The sequence below is a fragment of the Vulpes vulpes genome, chromosome 8 (assembly GCF_048418805.1).
Source record: "Vulpes vulpes isolate BD-2025 chromosome 8, VulVul3, whole genome shotgun sequence".
Classification (NCBI taxonomy): Eukaryota; Metazoa; Chordata; class Mammalia; order Carnivora; family Canidae; genus Vulpes; species Vulpes vulpes.
In genome coordinates this window covers 98,651,043-98,665,274 of record NC_132787.1, presented here as the reverse complement: position 1 = coordinate 98,665,274, position 14,232 = coordinate 98,651,043, and the positions used below count along the sequence as shown (strand labels likewise).

The following is a 14,232-nucleotide window of genomic DNA, read 5'->3' as shown; positions in this document are numbered from 1 at the left end:
TTAGTACCCTGGACCAATCTCAGGGACTGTGTACATTGGCTATGTGATTGAATGGCACCAATCAGTCTTCCCATATTTACTGAGCTGTAGTTCAAGCTTGAGTCCTGACTTCAAGAGCCTTACAGGGATCATCATGGTGATGCCCCCAACTGTTCTCAGTTGTTTTAGCCAGTGGGTAAAAGCCTGGACCCCAGGCAGTCTGCCTAGGTTTGAATCCTGGGGCTCTAGTCATTTTGAGTGGGGTCATGGAGCCCCCTCTATGCCTCTGTTTGTTTTTAGCAAAACAGAATCAGGGATATTACTAGCACCTGCTTTGTGAAGATTAAAGTGAGTTAGTTAAGTACCTAGAATAATATCTGGTATAACCTTGACCCCTAAGCATGTTCTCCACAAGCAGGTAGTATGTGGTTCCAGGGCTGTGCTGGCCCATCCTGCCTCTGCCTTGACCTAATTGTGATGACCAGAAGCTCCTTGTGCCCTGCCTGGTAAAATCCAAGTGCCTTATCCTTACAGACAAGGCTTTCCTCTTCAACCTCAGCCTTGGCTGGATCCCCTGCAGACATGGGGCTGCTAGTGGTTCTCTGCAAATTCATGCTATATCCAAACTTCAAGCCATACTGAGAAAGAGCTTCCCTAATCTTTTACCTTGTTAAAACAGGTAAAGGATCATCGTTTTCAGAATCCACAGGAGTGTCACTTAAAAAAGCAAAGCTGTAGAAGTCATGTTTTTTAGAAAAGTCCTCCAGATTCTTTTGTGTGCCCCTCATCTGTGTGTGAATATTTCTTTTTTTTTTTTTTAAGATTTTATTTATTTATTTATGAGAGGCACAGAGAGGGAGAGAGGCAGAGACACAGGCAGAGGGAGAAGCAGGCTCCACGCAGGGAGCCCAACATGGGCCTCGATCCCGGGACTCCAGGATCACGCCCTGGACCAAAAGGCGGTGCTAAACTGCTGAGCCACCCGGGCTGCCCTGTGTGTAAATATTTCTAAGATTTGACTCAGGTTTACTCTGTCTCTAGAGGCTCTCCTCTTGACACTAATATCACTTTCTATCCATCCAACTGGTTTTTGAAGAGCCATTGAATCTCTAAAAGTGCTAATATTGTAATGGGGACATTTTCCAGGGGACTCCCAGGGCTGTCACATACAGTCATGCATGCGCCCTAGCGTTAAATTTATCACAGCACATATACATTGTTTCATCAGTATTTTTACTTCTCTATCTCCGTCCTCACTACTCTAAGCAACACGAAGACAGAAGCTTCTTAATTTAACTTTCTAGTCTTAGCACCCAGCACAGTGCTTGGCACTCACCAGGTACCAAATAAAAACTTACAGGCTAATTGATGGCCACTTTCTTAGCTCTGTACACCATGCTGAGACCCAACAAAATAATCATCCATACCTTCAAGGAACTTGTAACGTAAGCAAGTAAGTAGGTAAGTAGCAAGCAAGTAAGACTCATGTGGATAGACAACCAGAACATCGGGCAGTATATATTGGTGTCAAATGGATGGGGGTCAAAGCTTTGTACTGTCCATAAGAGAACGGAGAAATTCTGAGGGCTGAGGCAGGCAGGCAGGGCTTCTTGGAGGAGGTGGGATTTGAACCAACACCTGCATCTTACAGATGCCATCAGTGATTACATTACATGGGTGACACAGTTTCTGGAGTGCAGGGTATACAGTGGAAGGAGCCTTGGATGTGGCATTCATGTAGACTTCAGTAGCACTATCCTGCCTTTCCGTCCTCTTGCTGTGTCTGCTGGGATCCTTTCCGAACACAGGCTCCCTCCTCCTTTGAGTGTGAATTATAACCTCTACCATATGGACATGTATGAAAATTAAGATAAACTAATAAATCTAAAAGAGACAGGTTTAATTCTCAGTACATGGTGGGAATTCAAAAAAAGTAGCTCTCATTTTAATTAGACTACAGAATTAGGTTTGTTTGTTTATTGATTGATATTAGAGAGGGAGAGCAGGGCAGAGGGAGAAGAGAGAATCTTTTTTTTTTCTTTAGACTGATTTATATTAGAGAGAGAGAGAGAGTGAGCATGAGCAGGAGTGGGAGAGGGAGAGAGAAAAATCAAGCAGTCTCCCCTCTGAGTGTAGAGCCTGACCCAGAGCTCGGTCCCAGGACCCTGAGATCATGACCTGGGTCAAAACCAAGAGTCAGAGGCTTAGCTAACTATACCACCCAGGAGCCCAGGGAGAGAGAATCTTAAGCAGGTTCCCCCCTGATCGTGGAGTCCCACGTGGGGCTCCATCTCACAACCCCAAGATCATGACCTGAACTAAAATCAGGAGTTGGACACTTAACCCACTGAGCCACCCAGGCACCCTTCCAGGATTAGTATTTTTAGTTTATCAATATATTGAAGGATTTTCTGCAGCATCATGAGAGGTTGAAATTCACTGGAGCCCCCCTTCTACCTTGAGTAAATGGTCCATGCAAACTGCTTCACATGGTTCAGGGATGAGAAGGTCACAGGGGGACTAGACCTTCCATTTGATGTGTCTCAACAGTCTGGGGATGGGGCTACTTCTCACAAGATAGGTTTTGACAGAGCCAGCTTCCATGCTGATTTACTTGGTGTTATATAGTGGGGCAAAATTGCCGGGGTTGGGGCAGATGATTTCATTGGTGACAGTAGTTTTGCCGATCTTGAAAACATCTCAACATATTCTTATAGCCCTTTCCATTTTCCAAAGGCAAGCTTCAGTTTTAAATCTGTTTAGCTCTTTAGCAACACAGTATACAGGGTGACCCTAACTGTCCCATGAGGAAACCGAGCTGCATATAGGTTGAATGACTCACTTAAGGTTCCATAGTAAAGCAGGGTCAGAACTACGACTCGGATTGGAGTGCCCTGGGTCACACTTCCAAACTGCTGAGTGAAATTGAAAATTCTCTTGGGCACTAACTACCAAGGATAAGTTGGTGGTGGGAGGCTCTCTCCTAGTGAGAAGTGCTCGCTTTATTTTTGTCATTGTTTAGAGTTGGCTCTGCAGAGTGATAGACACAGACCAACACTCAGTCAGCTTTATCACTATTTTCCTATAATCCATAGGCAATGCTTCCCTTTACTGACTACATTAGAGGCTGATGGCTCCTACCACCAGCACTGGGCAACTAATGGTCTTTGGTAAAGAACTCTATCTAAATTGGTTTTGTTTGAAAAGAAAAAAAATTAAAATGGGGCACCTGGGTGGCTCAGTGGTTGAGCATGCCCTCGGCTCAGGTCATGATCTGGGGGGCCTGAGATCCAGTCCCGCATCAGGCTCCCTGCAGGGAGTCTGCTTCTCCCCCTGCCTATGTCTCTGCCTCTCTCTCTGTGTCTCTCAAGAATAAATAAATAAAATCTTTAAAAAAGAAAAGAAAAACGGTTTCATTTAAAGGAGGGAATTTTGATTTCTAAGACAAGTGACTTGAAGCCAAAAAAGATGAGAGAGATGTATTTTTTGCCACATGTACTATGGTTCTAACTTCTCTTAACTCAAGGAATCAAAGAATTCATTGAACAAAAAAAAAAAAAAAAAGAAAGAAAGAAAGAATTCATCGAACATGGTTTATACTTAAGGCGATATTAGTTGCCACACTTAAAGCTTACAATGTACAGACCTGGTAAAAGTATGTTCTCTATGGTGTAAGTATGAGTATTGCCATTGTACAAAGCGGAAGCAAAGAAAGATTCACTAACAGGACCAAGGGCACAATTAATTACTCAGTAGCTAATGTGAGATTAGTATGACTCCAGTGGAGACATGTTTGCCACTACTCCCACTTTCTATCTGCCCAAAAATGTTTGGGCTGTCACTTAAGTATGAAAAATGCTAATATTGCAAAGGAGACACATAACAGAGGGCTCCCTGGGACCACCAGGGAGCCCTGAATAAGGAGCCTGGCCAAGGAGGTCAGTGGGGGCTCAAAGGAGCCCAAGCTGGGGATTTTTCTAATTTGCACAGAAGTGCCTTATGGGCTGGCAGTGACCTGGGACTACGGGTGGTTGGTTATAGGTTCAAGCATCAAAGCAGCCGTTGCCCTCTGCTTTCTGTTGATTTTTTGAGCAGTATTTGTCAATTTGTCATAAGTGGCCCTGCCCAGCTTCCTGGCCAGTTCCAGAGTCTACCATCGACTCTACGATCTCAACTAAAGCCTACTGTAAAATGCCCAGTCGTCCATGCCTGTCATTACTGTTATCAGGGATATGACGGACATCCCCTCAGAAGCTTAGCATGGTGAAAATTAGATACAACACCACTTAGGAATCTGTGTAGCAAATCTTGGGTCCTCCTCACGGGGCAGAGCTGCAATGGAAAGGCTCTCATGGGCCTGGGATTTGAGAGACAAGCTGTACCTTCATGTTATTCTTTGGAAAATAGGACCAGGACATTTTGCAAGCCCTCTTGGGAGCATACCTCTCAGGGTTGGGGACTTCTTTTCAATGTGTTACAACCGTAGTCAGATAGCTTATCAGTGTTTGCTGAGTAACCTTTAAACGCATATTAAGGTATTTATCCTAATAACTTAGTAATGTGGGAACTGTGTGGTCTGACAGGAAAGCTTATGCATCACTTAAATCTGTACAGTTTCTGGGGAAGAAAAATGACAGATCTAGGAGTTAGACAATTTTGCTTTCTATTCCCATCTCTGGCACAGCTTTTTGGTGTGACATCAAACAAGCCATTGTCTTCTCTAGAATGCAGATAAAATGATAGACTCAATTGTCTCTATTCATGCTGGTATGGTGGGTGCTCTTTTAATCAAGCACATTCACACAGTAACACATTTCATCACATTTTAGACCTGGAAGGGAAGTTTGATGATCCTTCGGCCCATACACCTTATTTTAGAAATGCACTTCATAAAGAAGGCAGGACAGTTATTATTATCTTCCTTTACAAAGTAAAATACAAAAGCCCTGAGAGGCTGAACCATGTGCTGTAAAGGAGGTGAACTCTGACCCATCTGTCTGCTACGCCACACCCTCAACTAGCTTTTGCTGGATCCAGTCTAGCATTGGCCAGTTTACTGCCTTATTTTCAAAGGACATTGAAATAGAAAAACACTTAGCTAGTGTGTGCCCAACCATCGTATGGTGTTTACTACGCTGCACCTCCATTTTCCACAGATGGAGCATATAGCACTTTATGGAGACTAGCAGGAGAAATGCACATTTAGTTCTAACTGATTTCTTACCAGAGAGTGTACACTGAGGAACATGGAAACCAAGCAGTTTGCTTTGCTTTAACCACAGTTTTCCAGGGAGTGCCATTGCTAGGAGGTGGGGTCGGGGATGGAGAAGTCACAGCAGAGTAACTCATTCTGATACCAGTGAGTTTGACCATGGATGACAGTCCCAACAAGAGCAAAGCCTACACACCTAGACTTACTAAGTGTCTATAATGTACCAAACATTTGACAGCTACTGTCTCATTTAGGAAATGAAAATTCTAAAAATAGAAGTTTAAAGAAATAAGCAATTTTAGAAGGAAGCTATAGAAAGGAAAACAAAAAAGAAAAGAAAAAGAACTTGAGTCTGAGAGCAGGAGTAGTGTTACCTTAGAAAACTGTCAACAGTTTAGAACATAAGGACTAGAAGCATCACAGCCATCTCTGGTCTCCTGAGGGTCTCCTTCTCTCTCTCTCTCTCTCTCTCTCTCTCTTTTTAAAGATTTTACTTATTTACTCATGAGAAACAGAGAAAGAGAGAGGCAGAGACACAGGCAGAGGGAGAAGCAGGCTCCATGCAGGGAGCCCGAAGTGGGACTGGATCCCAGGTCTCCAGGATCACGCCCTAGGCCAAAGGTGGCGCCAAACCGCTGAGCCACCCGGGCTGCCCCTCTCCTTCCCTTTGAATCACATTCAGGTCACCTGCCTATACTATAATCAACTAAAATAGAAAACATTGATTTTTCTTTTAATTATTTACTTATTTTAAGAAGTGGGCTTTGGGGTCTTACCAGGAATCTCAGCTCTATCACTTCTTACCAGGGAAATCTTTTTTTTTTTTTTCAATTAATTTTTATTGGTGTTCAATTTACCAACATACAGAAAAACACCCAGTGCTCATCCCGTCAAGTGTCAACCTCAGTGCCCGTCACCCATTCCCCTCCAACACCCGCCCTCCTCCCCTTCCACCACCCCTAGTTCGTTTCCCAGAGGTAGGAGTCTTTATGTTCTGTCTCCCTTCCTGATATTTCCCAACATTTCTTTTCCCTTCCTTTATATTCCCTTTCACTATTATTTATATTCCCCAAATGAATGAGAACATACACTGTTTGTCCTTCTCCGATTGACTTACTTCACTCAGCATAATACCCTCCAGTTCCATCCACATTGAAGCAAATGGTGGGTATTTGTCGTTTCTAATTGCTAAGTAATATTCCATTGTAGACATAAACCACATCTTCTTTATCCATTCATCTTTCGATGGACACCGAGGCTCCTTCCACAGTTTGGCTATTGTGGCCATTGCTGCTAGAAACATCGGGGTGCAGGTGTCTCGACGTTTCATTGCATCTGAATCTTTGGGGTAAATCCCCAACAGTGCAATTGCTGGGTCGTAGGGCAGGTCTATTTTTAACTCTTTGAGGAACCTCCACACAGTTTTCCAGAGTGGCTGCACCAGTTCACATTCCCACCAACAGTGTAAGAGGGTTCCCCTTTCTCCGCATCCTCTCCAGCATTTGTTGTTTCCTGCCTTGTTAATTTTCCCCATTCTCACTGGTGTGAGGTGGTATCTCATTGTGGTTTTGATTTGTATTTCCCTGATGGCAAGTGATGCAGAGCATTTTCTCATGTGCATGTTGGCCATGTCCATGTCTTCCTCTGTGAGATTTCTCTTCATGTCTTTTGCCCATTTCATGATTGGATTGTTTGTTTCTTTGGTGTTGAGTTTAATAAGTTCTTTATAGATTTTGGAAACTAGCCCTTTATCTGATATGTCATTTGCCAATATCTTCTCCCATTCTGTAGGTTGTCTTTGAGTTTTGTTGACTGTATCCTTTGCTGTGCAAAAGCTTCTTATCTTGATGAAGTCCCAATAGTTCATTTTTGCTTTTGTTTCTTTTGCCTTTGTGGATGTATCTTGCTGAAGAAGTTACTGTGGCCAAGTTCAAAAAGGGTGTTTCCTGTGTTCTCCTCTAGGATTTTGATGGACTCTTGTCTCACATTTAGATCTCTCATCCATTTTGAGTTTATCTTTGTGTATGGTGAAAGAGAGTGGTCCAGTTTCATTCTTCTGCATGTGGATGTCCAATTTTCCCAGCACCATTTATTGAAGAGACTGTCTTTCTTCCAATGGATAGTCTTTCCTCCTTTATCGAATATTAGATGACCATACATTTCAGGGTCCACTTCTGGGTTCTCTATTCTGTTCCATTGATCTATGTGTCTGTTTTTGTGCCAGTACCACACTGTCTTGATGACCACAGCTTTGTAGTACAACCTGAAATCTGGCATTGTGATGCCCCCAGCTATGATTTTCTTTTTTAAAATTCCCCTGGCTATTCGGTTACCAGGGAAATCTTAACTGAGTCTCTTAACTTCTTCGGGTCTCCACATTTTTATCTGTAAAATGAGACTTAAAAAATATATATAAAGGTTAGTTATAATATATGTCAGTTTCCTTGAATAGTATTAGCATATCCTAGGCTTCTCCATAAGAATTGAAGGAAGAGAAAGAGCAGAGAGGGGCAAGGAGGAGAGATTATTTATTACACTTATTATGTTTCATTAATGCTCATTCTTCAAGATATGGCTTAGGGTCCTTTAGTAAATGGGAAACTCAGGAGCATTCTTCTTTTTTTTTTTTTTTTTATTAATTTTTATTGGTGTTCAATTTACCAACATACAGAAAAACACCCAGTGCTCATCCCGTCAAGTGTCCACCTCAGTGCCCGTCACCCATTCCCCTCCAACACCCGCCCTCCTCCCCCTCCACCACCCCTAGTTCGTTTCCCCGAGTTAGGAGTCTTTATGTTCTGTCTCCCTTCCTGATATTTCCCAACATTTCTTCTCCCTTCCTTTATATTCCCTTTCACTATTATTCATATTCCCCAAATGAATGAGAACATACACTGTTTGTCCTTCTCCGACTGACTTATTTCACTCAGCATAATACCCTCCAGTTCCATCCACGTTGAAGCAAATGGTGGGTATTTGTCGTTTCTAATTGCTAAGTAATATTCCATTGTATACATAAACCACATCTTCTTTATCCATTCATCTTTTGATGGACACCGAGGCTCCTTCCACAGTTTGGCTATTGTGGCCATTGCTGATAGAAACATCGGGGTGCAGGTGTCCCGACGTTTCATTGCATCTGAATCTTTGGGGTAAATCCCCAACAGTGCAATTGCTGGGTCGTAGGGCAGGTCTATTTTTAACTCTTTGAGGAACCTCCACACAGTTTTCCAGAGTGGCTGTACCAGTTCACATTCCCACCAACAGTGTAAGAGGGTTCCCCTTTCTCCGCATCCTCTCCAACATTTGTTGTTTCCTGCCTTGTTAATTTTCCCCATTCTCACTGGTGTGAGGTGGTATCTCATTGTGGTTTTGATTTGTATTTCCCTGATGGCAAGTGATGCAGAGCATTTTCTCATGTGCTTGTTGGCCATGTCCATGTCTTCCTCTGTGAGATTTCTCTTCATGTCTTTTGCCCATTTCATGATTGGATTGTTTGTTTCTTTGGTGTTGAGTTTAATAAGTTCTTTATAGATTTTGGAAACTAGCCCTTTATCTGATATGTCATTTGCAAATATCTTCTCCCATTCTGTAGGTTGTCTTTTAGTTTTGTTGACTGTATCCTTTGCTGTGCAAAAGCTTCTTATCTTGATGAAGTCCCAATAGTTCATTTTTGCTTTTGTTTCTTTTGCCTTTGTGGATGTATCTTGCAAGAAATTACTGTGGCCAAGTTCAAAAAGGGTGTTGCCTGTGTTCTCCTCTAGGATTTTGATGGACTCTTGTCTCACATTTAGATCTCTCATCCATTTTGAGTTTATCTTTGTGTATGGTGAAAGAGAGTGGTCCAGTTTCATTCTTCTGCATGTGGATGCAGGAGCATTCTTCTATGGATTATCTGCTCTAGCTTTTTCTTCCCTGAACCCAATGAATTAAAAAATACCTTGAATGTTCTAATTGGACCATTGACATTTCTTTTCAGTAATTGCAAAGGGACGTAACCATGTTAACGCACATGTGCTTACTACTTGGATACATAACTCACTCGGATCTGATGTTAATACTCATTTGTCGAATTAGCTACGTGGAGAATAGGTTACGTTCATGGGACAAATGGGGAATCTGAGACCTCGTTCCAACACACAGGGTCTATCTCAGAGCACGGTAGGAAGTGAAGCAAACTAGCAAGACCATCCAACTTAACACATTCAGCGGCATTTGGAGCGATGGTGGGGAAAACAGGCTCCCCAGTTAATTTCACACTTCCTCTATACATTTCAAAAAACAAGGTGTGACACTGCAGCTGGATTTTTAAAAGACCTTCGGCAGGCAAAATGCCAGGTATTCTGCAAACTCCCTGCCTTAAAAGGGTTTTCCTTTTCATGGTGCCTGTTTGCTGTGGGGAATCCCAGGCTGCTCAGTTAAAGCAAGGGCTTTGAGCTTCTGGAAGGATATTTTCCTGCTCCTTGAGGCTCCCGGTGGACTGGGGGTGCTGGCCTTTGTCATTCTGAGTGTGGGCGTGCTGGAGGCAGGAGTCTGCACCCTACCAGACCCAGGAAGGTGTGCAGAAGTGGAGGGCGAGGGGGAAAGGCCTTCACTGTAGCCTGCTGTGTGCCCTCCTCCTGACAGCCCTGGGAAGTGAGAGCTGTCAGGGTCTGCACTCGACAGGCTGGGGAATCCAAGCCCAGCGGGGTTACCTGTCCCCCAGCACTGTGCTCCTCTGCCTGCACACCCCATCTGCTCTGTGGTATCCAGGTCTTGGCGAGGGTGGAGGCCTTCTGGGGCGCCCGCTGCTCTCATCCAGGGCCCTGGGCCACCCCCTCCGGGCTGCAAATTGCCCCAGGTTTGTTTTCTTTGGCTCCCTCATTAATGGGTTCCACAGGACAATGCTAAGTCTAGTTATGCAGCCTTAATTGGTTTAGTTACAACAAGATAATTCCTTTTTTCTTCTCTCGGAGGCCTTTTTGTTTAAAGACATTTTAGCTGGAAGATGCTAATTATCGATGAGGAGAAAGTGGCACCTGAAGAGTTCATCTTCCATCGCGGTCCTCGGGTGTCTCCTTTGAACTGCCCCCACCCGGCCCCCTTTCCCACTTCATCACTTCTCCCCCCACCCCGCCCCCATAAAAGGGAGCTGCGGCCCGACTTGCTTTCTCACTTGCAGCTGTCTGTCCCCAGGCATGGACACCCTGCGGGAGCCCTTCCTCGGCCTGGAAGAGGGCCTGGGCCCCTCCGCCAGCCCGGGCCTGCTGTCCTCCTGGGACTGGGACCACAGAGGGGGGCCCTTCGAGCTGAGCCAGGCCTCCCCACCCCAGAGCCTGTCCCCGGCCCCGTCGCTCGAGTCCTATTCCTCTTCCCCCCCGCCTGCTGCCCCGGGGCTGCCGCGTGGGCTGGGAGGCGCCCCGAGCGCGGGGGGCGGGGGCGGGGGCGGCGGGGTGCAGGTGGCCTACGAGATGCTGGCCTTCCCGCCCGCCTACCTGCAGGGCGCTGCTGGCCCCAAGGCCCAGAAGGGCGCCAAGGTCAGGATGTCGGTGCAGCGGAGACGCAAGGCCAGCGAGAGGGAGAAGCTCCGGATGAGGACCTTGGCCGATGCGCTGCACACCCTCCGCAACTACCTGCCGCCCGTCTACAGCCAGAGGGGCCAGCCGCTCACCAAGATCCAGACCCTGAAGTACACGATCAAGTACATCGGGGAGCTCACGGACCTCCTCAACGGCGGGAGGGAGCCTCGGCCCCAGAGCGCCTGAGCCCGGCCCCCCGGATGCCCACCGGCCCGGGCCCCCCGCTTTAGAGACCTGGACTAGCTCGCGGACCAACAGCGCACAGTGGGGCTCTTTATATATATATACACACATAGTAAGCCTGGGGGCTTTGGAGCCTGGAAGGTTCTAAGGGAATTCCCACTGGACTTGTTGGAACCACCAGAACACTCAACAGCCAGAGGAGCAGGCTATTTGGCTGCTAGTTTTTCCACGGTTTGTCGGGAGCCCAGCCCCTTGGCCAAGAGGTGGATAACTTTGCCTTTCGCTGCCCCTCCGAGGTATCTTAAAGGGTCAATGATTTGAGATGCATTTTGTCAATAATGTGAAATTGTTACCATTCATCTTCTCTCCCAGTTTCCGTGGTGGTGGTGGTGGTGGTGGGGCGCTTGCTGTCTGTGGCTGACGGAACCCCTGTCTTGTAGAGCCTCCAGTGTGACAGCTGGATTCTTATCTAGAAAGATTCGTATCAAGTAAAGGGCTACAGCATTCCTGTTTCTATTTTGTCTGTGTGCTCGTGTGTGTGTATGTGTTTAACTAAAATCATGCCTTTTGTTTTGCAAGAATCCAAATCACATAAATGCAAAAGGAATTAACACCATGGTTAAATAGCAAGGCACAGGCAGGCAGGCTACACTGGGATACAGTGAAGCAAAGGCCAGGGCCTCTTCTTCATGCAGGGGACCTGAGGCTGCTCTGGCTGGGTGCTTGGGAAAGGGTAGGAAGGAGGAGGAAGTGGGGGAGGACTCAGCACCATAGGGTGGGCCTAGGGCAGGGCAGCGGGGGGGGGGGGGGGGGCAGGCACTCCCTGTGCCCAGCCTGGTATGAAAATAACCTCACTGAATCCCTTTGCTCATTCATTTCTCAAGTGAAGAGATTGGTTCAGAAAGAGTAAGAGACTATTCTAATTCTATATATAAGTGAAAGGGTTGGGATTAGAATTCAGGTCCATCTCTAGTCGAATCCTTTAGAGACTAGGGGTTCTTTCCCCACACATCCTCCCCTCCCTGCCTCCCCTCACCACCCATGTGCACCTATACAGGAACACACATTCTTGCTTCACAGAGTGGGTGATGCACGCCCTCAGCTTGGCCATTGTGAGTGGCACAGGGCATTGAAAAGTGGGCTTTGAATTAAGGTTTTTTTTTTTTTTTAAGGCTGCATTTTTCTCCCAATGGTTATTAACCATTTGCATTTTTGTTTCAATGAGTAGTCTGTTAATGTTTCCAGTCACTTCTTTTCCTATTAGGGCTTTTTATTCTTTGTAATGACCCATGAACAAAAGCAGTAGATGTGTCACAATTTAATGTAGAATTCCTTCACTTTTTGCCCTTGTGGATACAAACACATCAAATAAATAGAGGCATATACAAAATGCTTTTAATTCTGAAAATTGTTTTTAAAAAAATTTACACTTAGCAATACATAATAAAAGTCCTTCTTACGATTAATATGGGATGGAAGTACCATTGTCAACTTCATTTTCCAGAGGAGGACATGGAAGCACAGGCTTGCTCTGAGCTACACATGTGAAGCGTGCAGTGGATATCAGAGGTTCAATGTGTCGTGGCTCAGGTGTTGCATAATTTGTTTAGAGTCATCTTTTGAATGATATTTAGGTTGTTTCAGTTAGCAAAAAAGTGCTGTAACAAACATCACAGCCAACTAGCTTTATCCACGGATATTTTAAATAGCCTGGCAATTCCCCAGAAATGGGATTCTTGGATCAGAGTAAATGCACATTTTAAATTGAAATGAAGACTATTAGATGACTTTTATAAAAGGTTGTAGTTATTTACAGTCCCTCTAACAAGATGCAACAGAACCAGCTCTCCTACATTGCTACTGGATATGACCGATCTTCTAAATATTCAATGGATTTAAAAAAATGGTTAGGTTACTGTTGTGTTAACTTTAATTTCCCCATTTACTGTTTGAGATGGTACTTGTTTTTAATTTTGTGCAACGTTTATTCATTTTGGTTACTCTGCTGTAATTTGTTGGTCTATGTTGTTATTTTCCTATTGTGTTACTTGTCTTCTTGTTAATTTGGGAGAGCTCTTTGTACATTATACATATTGAAAATGTTTTCTCGCAATCTATCATTTTGTCATAATCCTTGCTTACAGTATCATATATTTATCATTTTGATTATGGTATCTTTTTGTTCTATGAAGTTTTTCATTTTTATATATGATCAAAACTCTCCCCTTTTTATGGCTTACGTGTTTTTTCCTTTTGCTTAATTTTTCCCATTTCCAAGCCTATTCAAATGTTCTGAGTTCTGAGTTTTTCAAATATTTTTATAGTTACTTATATACGTATCTTTTTAAAAAATATACGTATTTTGCACTATGATTTAAGTAGGCTCCATCCCCAGCATGGAGCCCAGCATGGGGCTTGAACCCATGACCCTGAGATCAAGATCCTAGCTGAGATCAGGAGTCGGATGCTCAACCAACTGAGCCACCCAGGCGCCTCTATGTGTATCTTTAAAATACCTGCATTTTATTTTTATCTATAGTGCAAAGAAGGAATCTAACTTTATTTCTGATTAGTGCTTTCATAACTGAAGAATAAGTATACATTGTCATCAGAGGTGGTAGGTTGTGGTGAGGCACAGTCATTAAAATGTCGTTCTATGTATGCAAACCTTCATCAACTTCTCATATATTTGTTGCCGCTGCTTTATAGAATAAACTAGAATGTGTTGGACAGTATCAAGATTTTCTTCAAGGGACTCTGCCCTGTGGATGCATAGATATTCATGTAAGAGTGTATGTTTGTGCACATGTATATGTATTTGTGTGTATGCATGTGTGTGTGTGTTTTCATGTGTTGGGAGGAGGATTAGGGAAGATAGTAATTGGGGAAGGGGATATCTAGCCTTTGATCAGGTTTTAGTTTAATCATTGTTTTCCTTGCCATTTTTAAAAGTGGGACCCAAATGCTCTTGGCTTTTGATTTTTTCAAGCTCAAGGATTAAGAATGGTTTATAAATAGCTTGGGTAATTTTGGTTGCCCTGGGGACCAGGTACTGTGGATGAATTGGAGTGGCTTGTCCTCATCTCCAAAAATCTGGAAAGCCACAGACTCATCTACTAGCTGGGCTGGCCCTCAGGACTCCTAAGGTGTCTACAGACGGGGAGGCATTTGGAAAATGTGGAGAAGGTGACAGCTTTGTGGGAGGGGGCTTCTGGCTCTGGGCCTCATCACACAGACAAGGCCCCAGCTTGGCACAGCTGCAGTCCACCCCAGATTGGCTCTGCAGCTCCAGTCCTGTCC

The 14,232-nt window shown here is 44.5% G+C and overlaps 1 protein-coding gene and 1 non-coding gene across 2 annotated transcripts; one reads left to right on the top strand and one right to left on the bottom strand.

Annotated features, from left to right (window-relative positions):
• The first annotated feature begins 10,368 nt into the window (after positions 1 to 10,368).
• MSGN1 (mesogenin 1) lies at positions 10,369 to 10,935 on the top strand. The gene has a single exon (XM_026014959.2). The coding sequence runs from the start codon at positions 10,369 to 10,371 to the stop codon at positions 10,933 to 10,935; it is 567 nt and encodes a 188-aa protein (XP_025870744.2).
• A 2,397-nt stretch (positions 10,936 to 13,332) lies between these two features.
• TRNAR-CCU (transfer RNA arginine (anticodon CCU)) lies at positions 13,333 to 13,423 on the bottom strand. Its single transcript has one exon. It is a non-coding gene; the product is annotated as a tRNA-Arg (tRNA).
• Positions 13,424 to 14,232: the final 809 nt, after the last annotated feature.

Excerpts from the sequence above, each read along its gene's own strand:
- MSGN1 (XM_026014959.2), top strand. The coding sequence starts at position 10,369 with ATGGACACCCTGCGGGAGCCCTTCCTCGGCCTGGAAGAGGGCCTGGGC.